This window comes from Eucyclogobius newberryi, unplaced genomic scaffold (assembly GCF_026437365.1).
Source record: "Eucyclogobius newberryi isolate DKJ021-1_F unplaced genomic scaffold, fEucNew1.0.hap1 SCAF_11, whole genome shotgun sequence".
Classification (NCBI taxonomy): Eukaryota; Metazoa; Chordata; class Actinopteri; order Gobiiformes; family Gobiidae; genus Eucyclogobius; species Eucyclogobius newberryi.
In genome coordinates, this window is record NW_027315735.1 from 22,645,596 (window position 1) to 22,656,695 (window position 11,100).

General features: G+C 40.3%; 3 protein-coding genes across 10 annotated transcripts; 1 reads left to right on the top strand and 2 right to left on the bottom strand.

Moving 5' to 3' along the window:
* Positions 1–209: 209 nt before the first annotated feature.
* irg1l (immunoresponsive gene 1, like) lies at positions 210–3,453 on the top strand. Its single transcript, XM_072432272.1, has 6 exons — positions 210–227; positions 743–825; positions 867–1,092; positions 1,544–1,636; positions 1,885–2,090; positions 2,529–3,453. The coding sequence occupies exons 1-6, from the start codon at positions 210–212 to the stop codon at positions 3,451–3,453; spliced, it is 1,551 nt and encodes a 516-aa protein (XP_072288373.1).
* Positions 3,454–4,503: 1,050 nt separating this feature from the next.
* Positions 4,504–6,338, bottom strand: glod5 (glyoxalase domain containing 5). Its single transcript, XM_072438492.1, has 4 exons — positions 6,279–6,338; positions 5,164–5,310; positions 4,716–4,871; positions 4,504–4,647 (listed from the first exon to the last, which is right to left on the bottom strand). The coding sequence occupies exons 1-4, from the start codon at positions 6,315–6,317 to the stop codon at positions 4,528–4,530; spliced, it is 462 nt and encodes a 153-aa protein (XP_072294593.1). The 5' UTR covers positions 6,318–6,338; the 3' UTR covers positions 4,504–4,527.
* Positions 6,339–6,537: 199 nt separating this feature from the next.
* Positions 6,538–9,825, bottom strand: rlim (ring finger protein, LIM domain interacting). Of its 8 annotated transcripts, none has more exons than XM_072438554.1 (4): positions 9,616–9,825; positions 9,014–9,118; positions 8,819–8,940; positions 6,538–8,731 (listed from the first exon to the last, which is right to left on the bottom strand). In XM_072438554.1, exons 1-4 carry the CDS (start codon positions 9,782–9,784, stop codon positions 7,169–7,171), a joined length of 1,959 nt encoding a protein of 652 aa, XP_072294655.1. In that variant the 5' UTR covers positions 9,785–9,825; the 3' UTR covers positions 6,538–7,168. The 8 variants fall into 8 exon arrangements, with proteins under 8 accessions (XP_072294655.1, XP_072294647.1, XP_072294663.1 ...); XM_072438546.1 differs by having other exon boundaries at positions 8,819–8,943; XM_072438562.1 differs by having other exon boundaries at positions 6,538–8,391; positions 8,491–8,943.
* Positions 9,826–11,100: the final 1,275 nt, after the last annotated feature.

The window sequence follows — 11,100 nt, forward strand, 5'->3', positions numbered from 1 at the left end:
TAAAGTACTGATGACAACTAAGGAATTTCTTCTTTGTTTGGTATTGTAATTTTACCTTCCTCTGACCTGTTCGTGGGCAAACTAAAGGAGTATGGGACTATATAAAGGAGGCAGCTTTAGAGCAACAACAACATCACCAACAACATCACCAACGCTCTCAACTCCATCACAAACAAGACTTGGAGAGAAGCAGCCTCTATCCTGAAGCCATGATCCTTACACTACAGGTACGTTTTAATGTGTAGGGGAAAATTGTCAGTTTGTTTTCTTCACAATAATTATTATTAGTCTTTAGTTTGTTATTTTAGAAACACACTAGAATATCTCAATTTAATTAATGTATAAGAACGTAGTAGAAAAAGCTTCAGTTGTAGTCATCTGGACTCAGTTTGAAAAATAGACGTTTCGACTCTCATCCAAGAGTCATTGTCAATGACTCTTGGATGAGAGTCGAAACGTCTATTTTTCAAACTGAGTCCAGATGGCTACAACTGAAGCTTTTTCTACTATGGAACACGCCTGGACGAATGAGGGATTACACCGACATGTATAAGAACATTAAAATAATCATACAATCTTGGTCCATCCAGTAAATAAATATTAACTCAAAACAGACAATTTTCAAAAATGTTCAAGACATTTTAACCAATCTATTTACATTATTTTTTTGCCGTGTGGTATTGCAAAGAGATAATTAAATACATGTATTTGTTCACACTTGTCATCAGTATTTTATTACCAGAAACACTTAACAGGCTTTTATCTTGCAGAAAACCCTAAGACCAGTTTTCGCAGTCAGAAGTCTCCATATGTCTGCTGTGAAAGGTACATTTACATTGCAATGCAGCATAATCAGCTGTTTATAGCCCAGTCTCTTATTTGTCTCCATCGTGTGTCCCCTCAGTACTGGAGAGTCCTTCCCCTGAGCCCACAGTGACAAGAAGTTTTGGAAAATTTATCTGTGAGGTGACTCCCCAGCACCTGTCCCCTGTCGTCCTGGACCGCAGTAAGAGGATGGTCCTGGACAGTATCGGTGTAGGGTTGATTGGGACGTCTACACAGGTATTTCAGCTGGCTCTGCAGCACTGCCAGGTAAGACACAAACCACTCTGTGCCCACCCAGTATGAGAGAGGAAAGGTGTATAAGTGAAGTTAATCAATCAATATTTAGGAACAGGCAGATGCAAGTCCAATCAGATTTTTAATTTTTTCTCTCTATTCCCTATTAAGATTATGAGAGGTTCTGTCTTGAGGAGTTTTGTTTATAAGAGTTTTTCTATTAAGAGTGTTTTTTTTAAAGCTTTCTATAAATTATCTGTTCTTCTACTTCTGTATCTACTTGCGTTGCAACACCAACATTTCCCCATTGTGTGGACAAATAAAGGCTATCTTATCTTATTTTAATACTTTAAAACAAGATTTCAGATTTGTTTCAGTTTGTGTGAGTGAATCTCAGCATTTGAAGCTATTTTGTCATTTGTCAACATTCTTTATTCATCTATTTATATGAAGGTTGTCTCAATGAACCTCTTTGCTTCTACAGCACATGTATGGTCCAGATGGAGTCAGCTCTGTGTATGGACTCAAGGGGACCAGACTTTCACCAACATTGGCAGCCTTTGTAAATGGAGTTGCAGTGAGTGTATTTATTTATTTATACTTAGAAGCTTTTTTCACTTTCTTTAGGAAATTACAGAAAAAGCAGACAATGCTTCATAATGAAATGTATGTACAATTTCAATTTGTCTGCAATGCAGACTTAATTTTATTTGTTTACAAAAGGAAATAAAAATGTGTGGTTTATCAACCAAGGCACTAAATGTCCTTTTGCAAGCTGGATATGTTTGCTTTGTGAAGTCCCACTAAAGGTATGTGTTGTTCCAGACTCATTCCATGGACTTTGATGATACATGGCACCCTGCCACTCACCCCTCCGGAGCAGTGCTTCCTGCTGTGTTAGCGCTCAGTGACATGATGCCAGTCAACCACAAACCCAGTGGCCTGGACTTCCTGCTGGCCTTCAATGTCGGCATTGAGATCCAAGGACGCCTCATGAGGTTCTCTAACGAGGCCCACAACATTCCCAAGAGGTGTGTATTTTCATTTGAAATCAAGGTGGATTTGGCATTGGCAGCCTTCTCAATTGAAGTGTCAGTGATCTGACAAAACATGACCACTAACAAGTAATCTCAAACACAACAATTATCTCTTCATCAAAGCATCACCAACGCACACACACACACACACACACGCACACACACGCACGCGCGCGCACACACGCGCACACACACGCACACACACGCGCGCGCACGCACACACACACACACCAGCTGTGGTATATTTGGCCACTAAATTACAACAATTTACGAGGTGAGACGACTTTAATTGTCTGTTTAGCCACTATAGGACCTTTCACAAAGCTAAGCATTATTTCCAAATTTTCCTCAAGATATAAAGGTGGGCATTATAGTGATCAGTCTAATTAAAGAGTGCTGCTTTAATTGTCTTTTTAAAATGTTAATTTGCAGATTTCACCCTCCTAGTGTGGTCGGGACCATGGGCAGTGCTGCGGCCTGTGCTCGGCTGCTGTCTTTAGATGACGTCCAGTGCAGTCATGCTTTGGCTATAGCTGCCTCTCTGTCTGGGGCACCCATGGCCAATGCTGCTACCCAATCAAAACCTCTTCATATTGGTAATGCAGCACGATTAGGCCTAGAAGCTGCTCTGCTGGCCTCTAGAGGACTGGAGGCAAGTGCATTTGTTTTGGACGATACCCCAGGTGTAGCAGGGTTCAGTGCTTTTTATGAAGATTATGCCCCACAGCGTTTGGAGATGCCAAATGAAAACAGCCCATTCTTGTTAGAGGTGCAGGACATGGGTTTTAAGCGGTTTCCAGCTCATTTGGGAATGCACTGGGTCGCAGACGCAGCATCATCCATCAATAAGCTCTTGGTGGAGGCTGGTACTGGTTCACTGTTACCAGATCAAGTGAAGGAAATCCTAATCAGAGTTCCTAAATCTAAATACATTAACAGACCATTCCCTGAATCAGACCATGAAGCTCGTCACTCATTCCAGTTCAACGCCTGCACAGCCCTTCTGGATGGGGATGTGACAGTCCAGTCTTTTACGCCTGCTGCAATCGAACGTCCCGAGCTGCATGCCCTATTGAACTGTGTCAGAGTAGAGCACCCCCATGACAACCCGGCCAATTTTAACCTGATGTATGGAGAAGTGCAGGTGACACTCAGAGGAGGGGATATGGTGACAAGCCGCTGTGACACTTTCTATGGTCACTGGCGTAAGCCCCTAACTAATGAAAGTCTAAGAAAGAAGTTTAGGGACAATGCCACAACAGTCTTTCCATCAGAACAAGTGGAGGGGCTGATCGAAGCAGTAGAAAACCTGGACCGAATGGACGACTGTACTCTTCTCCTCTCAAAACTACAGTAAAAATCCTATAAGAGCTGTAACATTAATTGTGTCCTGCCATTTTGGAATTTCTACTCACAGTATATTTATTTGCAGTGATATTATATATATATATATATATATATATATATATATATATATATATATATATATAATACAAATATTGTTTAATCATCTGTTGTTATTGTTAAAACATATTGTGATGTAACCAATTGTAATGATCATGTAATTATGTTTTATTAGTAAAAAAGATAAAACGTTATTTACATTGAATCATAATCAGCATTATTCAAATAAAGAATCATAGAAAACAGTATTTAAATGTGTTGTTAAAAAAAAAAAATACTTTTAGTACGGTACTCTATTTTACTATTAGTACTTCAGAGAATATAAGTCAGTATTTTGTTTGAGCAATGGGCCCAGTGTAATCATTATGCCTTGGCCAAACAGATTGTAAATGCCACAGTTACACACTGACTGGAGGTAAGGCTTTAAGAGGGAACAATTAAAGTACAACCCTAACACCTAAACTAACAGTTTAGACTTGTACAAGTGCAAGCAGCATCTTCGCAACTAAAGGTAAAGGTAAAAGGGTAAATATAATGACGTGTAATGAAATGTAATGGCGTTTACCTTTCCCATCAATTGTAGGTTTTCTAGGCAAGGCAAGGCAAGTTTATTTGTAGAGCACATTTCATACACAAGGCAATTTAAAGTGCTTCACACAGCAGGAAAAATGCATTCAAATCACAAATAAATTACAGAAACATAAATACAATAAAATTAACTAAATAAAAAAATAAATAAAAAACACCTAGCCTCAAAGGGTAACGTGTTTTCGGAGTCCAACTCCTTTTTAAATCCTTTTTCTACAAATTATGTCTTAAGCACCAGACTTCACTTGCCCTTAAGTGACTTATTATTATGTTACTTTGTGGTTATATTACATCAAGAATAGCATGGTGATCTAAAATGTTTTTGTTTTGTTTTTTTACATCATGACTCAAACTCAATTGCTTCTAATAATTGGGCTACTCATTCACAAAAGACATGCTCATTTAACAAATGTAGTGCTTTGACGTTGACATTTGTTCATTAGATGTAGTTTGACACCTCAATGAGATTGTCATCAGGGTCTCTGCAGTAAAGAGAGGTTATTGGGCCCATTGCTCCACTTCTCTCAACTGGACCTTCCTCAATTTTGACTCCACAAATCTGCAAAACATATGAAAATGAGGTACAGACAATACAATGACTTATACAATTGTAACAAAACACTTTACTTTAAGGTGTGCAGCCACAGCTGCCAAAGGGGTTTTAGTGATGAGACAGAGGTCAGCAGATCCTGGAGTTGGACGCTTTGCTTTAGGCTCAAACTCCTGTCCCAGCTGATGGAGGTTGAACTTCTGTTGTCCAAATCCTAAAGCTTTGCGATTACCCTTGATCAGTTAAGAAAATGGAAGATGCACTTGTAAATTATACTGTTGTGGAAGGGTCTAACATAAGCTTTGAATATAGTGTACAAAAAACAACTGGCATCTAGTGGTGAATGTTCTCCTAAAACTGATAGTGAGTTAAAACAATAAAATAGCCTAGTACTTTCAATAATTAAATAAGCCATAATTTATTAGTAGGCCACACTTAAAATGGCTCATTATAACATAGAGGTGTATTCCTTCACCAAATGAATGATGAAACATACATAATCCTTGTATTGAGTATGTTGCTTACCTTAAAGGTAATGACTTCCATCCCGAGTACAGAAGAATAAAACTGAATAGTGTCAGGCACACTTTTGACTGTGAGCACCAAATGGTCCAGATGGGCCACTTTCACAGGACAGCTTCCTTTGGTGACTTTTTGAGTTTGAAAATGTGCCTGCATTTCAAGGATAAGCAGATACATATTAGCCTGTTAAGGTCCCTCCTACATTCTGTTCAAATGCAGAAGAATGCATCTTGCTGTTGACACACCTCTATGTGATTAAAATTGGACTGTATATAAATGCATGGGCGCAGGCACAACACAAAAATAAAAAAATAATTTTACAAATGACACATTTTTGCTGTGTAAGCCCTACTTCAATCTGGGTAATTTCCGCCTGTGTGTTGCAAGTTATTTTGTCATTTATTTTCTTGCTTTGCCTGCTTTTGTTTGCTTATTTTGCATGGCTTGCAGTGTTTGTTTGCTTTTTGTTTGAATATTGTTGTTTGTTAATTTACTATACATATGTGCTGATCCCATTCATTTACATTCGTCTAATATTTTGAATTTTATATCGCTTTAACTTTTTATTTTTAACTCTTGTAATATTTAAATAAAACTATTATATTTGATAAAAAATCCACCTCTTTATTGTCCAGAGCTAGCGCGGCTTTATTTGAGTTCATCCGTAGCTTTATTTGTGGTCCCAGGGCCTCATTCCCTGGGTGGCGTTGTTGGTTCCGTTATGTTCGGGCTTCTATCAACCGCGTGTGTCACGATGACTTGTGCATTTGATGAGAATGTAGGAGAGACTCCCTGGCGTAGGGCCAACATCATCATTGACATCGTGTGGAGAGCAGCGCCGCCCTGTGGCCAATGTGTGTAACAAAACAACGCTACGACTAACTCCAGAAAGTTTGTAAAGGCCGCACATTTTTAATATTAATGCTTTTACTAAGCACCTCCTGATGTGCCCCATTTATAAAGTATAACCACGACAGATGGTTTTCAGTAGTGTATTGATCAAGTCATAGAACGGTCTACATAAATAATGTCACAATCATAAAACAACCTATCTAACTAAAATCAGCCGAATTCTTTTGAAACCAAAAGGCGTGTGTGTGCTGGAGGAATAACGATACCTTTAGAGAGAGGTGAGTCGCACTTTTTCTGAGCGCCATGTCGGCTTGTTTTGCTCCGACACAAACACTTCCTTGTTTGAAGGTCTGACGTTTGCAACAAGGATTAGAAAGACTACTTATCTAAGGTACTTATACTTATATTGGTTATCAATTTTATCCAAAGAATGTTGAGTTTAATACCAAACTCGATGACAATATGACTTGAACACAATGGGAACTAATACCCAATTTCCTTAATTTGCAAAGAAAACACACTTAATTTTATTCAACATGTTTAATAGTTACATACATTATTGATTCAAGTGAACAAAGGAGAAGTACATAACTATGTAAAATATCAGAAATAAACACATCTGCTATATCAGAACCTTTATATGTGTCAAAATTACTTATGTTATTGATTTTACAAAATAATCAAGGCCCATCTGTAAATCATGTGTTTCAAATGCAAAACAATTCATGGGTGTGTTTTTTTTTATAGCCCAAATTATCTTACAAGCATATTTACAGCTAATACTCTGAACAATACCAACATTCACCTTAGATGAGGCTTTAAAGGGAAAATACAAAAGAGAGCCAACACATAAACCTCACAACTATGTCCCGTGTGTTTGCTTTTTGTCTGACTTTTGAGGTGCATAACTGCTTGTTAACTACAAGTTGATTTAGACAGCATGCATATCTCATGATTAAATTTGAGTTATATTAACAAATGTCTTGTGGAACGCAGCAAGTGCCATGTTTTGAAAACACCAACCAAATTGTATTACTACATTATAATAAACTTGCCTAAGGTAAGAAAGCAACAAAACTGATAACACTTCTTTAACGCCTCGCATGGAGGTTGGATACTACATAATTTAATTTGAGACATAAGGCCCCATGCTAAGCTAAACCACACTTTCCCGATTGGCCGACACCAGGACAGCTCTACGGCAAATGGGACACGTGGAGTTCTCTGACAACCAACGATCAATACAGTGAACATGGTACTCATGAGAACAGGGCAACTTACGGAGCTTATTGCCTTCTGCATATTCTGTAATGCAAACACTGCAAGTCTTTAGAGCATCACTCTCACCAAAGTTGCGCATGGAGAGGTTATCAATCTGTTCTTTGGTTAGTCCTTGGGGTTGGTCTTCATCATCATCATTTAAAAGGAAAAAGTGGGCGAGGCGGAGGAAAGGAAGAGAACTGGGCTCCTCAAAGCTTATCGGGGGCCTGGGTCTTGCCCGACCCCCAGCAGCTGGAGGAGCATCGCCTTCATCTGAATTTCCCTCAACTGTCCGTGCTCGGGCCCCATCGGGCGCAGATTGCTGGTCACCATCAGTTGCAGCGGGGGCACCAGCACTGGGTGCTTCTCCATTGGTGAGGTCAGCTTCAGCCATGTCTGATGGTGTGTTTATACCACGATTTGAATCGGTTGAATCAGAGTCAGAATCCATGAGGTAGCCAAGTTCCCCAAAACCAGTCATAATTTGACGTATCATAGACTGCAGTGCCATAGATGTAGCCTCTCCTAAACCTGCATCAGAGATTCGCCTGATAGGGATGCGAATGGTGCTAACATAAGTCCTGACACCAGCCCGTTCAGAACGAGAGAAAGTCCTGCGGAAACCACCACGCTCGCTTTCATAAAGAAAGGTATTGTTTGAGTTCTGAGAGCGAGAGCGAGTGCGACTTGCAATGCTGTCTCTTTGGCGATACTCTCCAGGACGCACGCGGCGCACCTGGAGATCGAGCATAATGGTGGGAGGGCGACGGCCTGTTGCACTCCCATCCCCAGCAGCAGCCTCCCCCTCCTGAGATTCAGGGTTGGTGGGCTCAGCAACAGGTCCTGCCGAAGCCTGGTGGGGGGGGTGAACACCTTCATCAATGGGGCTCTGTCTGGCAGAAATGTGTTGTCGAGTCCGGGAACTTCCCTCAATCTGAGGTATAGGTGGATTGGGATTAACAGAATTTGAGCTTTGGGTGCTAGGGTTATTATGTAAGGTTGGAAGAACATATGGCAGCTCAAGTGTTAGAGGGGAACGACTTCTTGCTGTTCGTGCCCTTGTTCTGCGAGGCTCAGGACTGCGACTACGGGGTCTTCTCTGTCCTCTGCGTGGAGAAGGTGACGGTGGAGAAGGTGACGGTGGCGAAGGTGAAGAAGGTGACGGTGGAGAAGGTGCCGGGGGAGAAAGTGCCGGTGGAGATGGTGACGGTGGAGAAGGTGACGGTGGAGAAGGTGACGGTGGAGAAGGTGACGGTGGAGAAGGTGACGGTGGAGTTTGTACAACAGCACCCACGGCTGATGAAGGTGGTTCTTGAAGTACATGCTGTGTAACTTGTTCAGGCTCCGGTTCCACGATCACAGCCAAATCCTCCACCACTGGTTCTTCTACAACATCTGTCTCCATAGGTGCTGGAGGATCCGCATTTTCCACTGCTTCCTCTTGACCCTCTGCAGCCACCTGCTCACCATCCACAGCCAAGTTACGGTTTACACTGATTTCCAGACTGAAGCGAAAGTCGCCACTGTTTGGATTGGTTTGACTTACAGCTCGCCAGGACTGATTCCCACGATGACCAGTCCTTGTAGTGTTGCCTGTGCGCCTCACTGTGTTGAGCCAGTCTAGAAGACTATCTCCATTTACAGGCTCCTCTGGGTTTGCTGGTGGGTCTGCTAAAATACAAAAGGTGGCATAAACAGGATATCATCGTCATTAGATTAGAACATTTCAAATTACCCTTACCGCCAACATCCTCTCCATTCTGTAAACTTGCAGCATTATTCTGTTGGTCCAGACCATCTTTTATTTGCTGAAGTCTACTGATCAGCTCATCTTCGGTCACCTCACCTAAAAAAAATGCATAATTCATATAATTTTGAATAAATTATATACATTAGTATATACATAAATACATCAATGCCAACATAATTTAAACAGAGATAATCTGAGCAATAAACAACTTTGTGAGCTTAACACTTAACACAGGACAATACCAAAAACCTCCAAACTTACCAGGGCATGTCACTGTCCATTCAATGCCCTCTCCCTGCAGGTGCTCCGCTAAAGGATACTCCAAACTTATATTTTCCCTCCCACTCTCCTGGGACAGAAATGAATTGGACGCTTCAGTTTCCCATTGTCAGCTACAAGCTGAGCATTACTACAAATTACAGTAGAGATGACTAATGACTAACTAATCTTAATTGTGTGTAATTAAGGTGATCTAATCTATGGTTGAAAACCAACACAAGATGAAAAGTGTATGAAACATTAAACTGAAATGTATTTAATACATTATTGTAAAGATGTCAAATACATGGGCATAGGATGTTTCTTTATTATACCTGGTGTCCCCAGAAGATTGTTGTCTCTCATAAGACGGTAGTCCTCATCACTGAGGTTATTAACAAACTGGTAAAAAGCCTCTTCTCTGTCCAGACGGTCAAGCTGATTTCTCCGCTGGGACTCTGGTTGGTCACTACTACCTTGATCCGTGCTGTCTGATCCTTCCATTGATGCAGAAGGGGGCAGTTCACGTGTGTGTGGTCTTGAGAGAAAATTTCTAATGCTGCAAGTAAAAAAATGAATGTGTTAATAGGAAGTCCAGAAAGTTCACATTTCTATTACCTAATAGAGTCAATTAATTCACTATCACTGTTGACATGTGTACCATAAAATAGCATTTTAAAACGATAATTGTGTTAAAGGCCAGAAACAACAGCACAGCTGTGATATTGTGTAACATGTTAAAGCACAACTACCATAATGTCAGAATTAGTCAAGAAGCTAACTAGAGATCAAAACAAAATGGAATCACCTAGCCTGGGCAGCTAACATTAGCTATGTCCCTAAACTGCGATGCGCTCAAGAACAGTACATTTCAAAACGGCAGGTTCTTGAAAAAATTAAGTGAACACATGTCTTTTTAGATGAAATGTTATCTTCACAGTAGTTACCATATAGGATTTGCCAATAGCTAATGTTATCTCCCATTTTATTATTAGACTAGCCACTGTTAGCTTAGCTACACATTTTGTTGTTCCCTACTACACGCCGAGTGTTATAAGTAGCGGTAGTGTCTTGACACTATACGCATTTTAGTTGTGTGTTGTGATGCACTATTATTTTACACAAAACCCTGAAAATATAAATGACACACTGCATACGCAGGCTAACAAGGTAAGCGACGTCAAGAAATGACGTTCACATCTAACGTCCAGTAAACATGCTAAAACTACATCACCAAGTTAAAGATACAGTAAAACATTACGACACAGACATACACGTCAAATACAATACCGGGTTTAAGCTGTTTAAATCAACGTGATTGCCACACGAGGTTTATAAATTACTCTGAAAAAACGCTTGACTGTTCGTCTAAGAACGATTGGTTTCCATTTTCTTTCTTAGGAAGGGTACCATGGACGCCGTCTTCCGGATAGTACGTTTTGCCCCGTGTTTAAACTTGCAGGCACCAAACACTCCAAAATAAACAAAACGCCCTTAACACTTTTACTTTTAGTACTACTAAGAATTGTACCAGGACATATAAATACTAGCCACAGTGGGAAAAAGTAAAGTCCTACCACCACCACTACTGTTACTACCGCTACTGCTCCAAAGTTCAAAGACCACTACTGCGTCCAGATACCCAAAACTTTTTTGCTACTAATTTCCCTGGCTCCTTGTTGCTTGTTTATTGTTGATGATCAATGCATAAAATGTGTTAACATTGATGTACATCCACTCCAGTAGCTTAGAAGAGCTACTATTTTTTAAGTATCAAATCAGTTATTGTCTGTGAGAGCCTGGCAGACTAATTTCCGGGC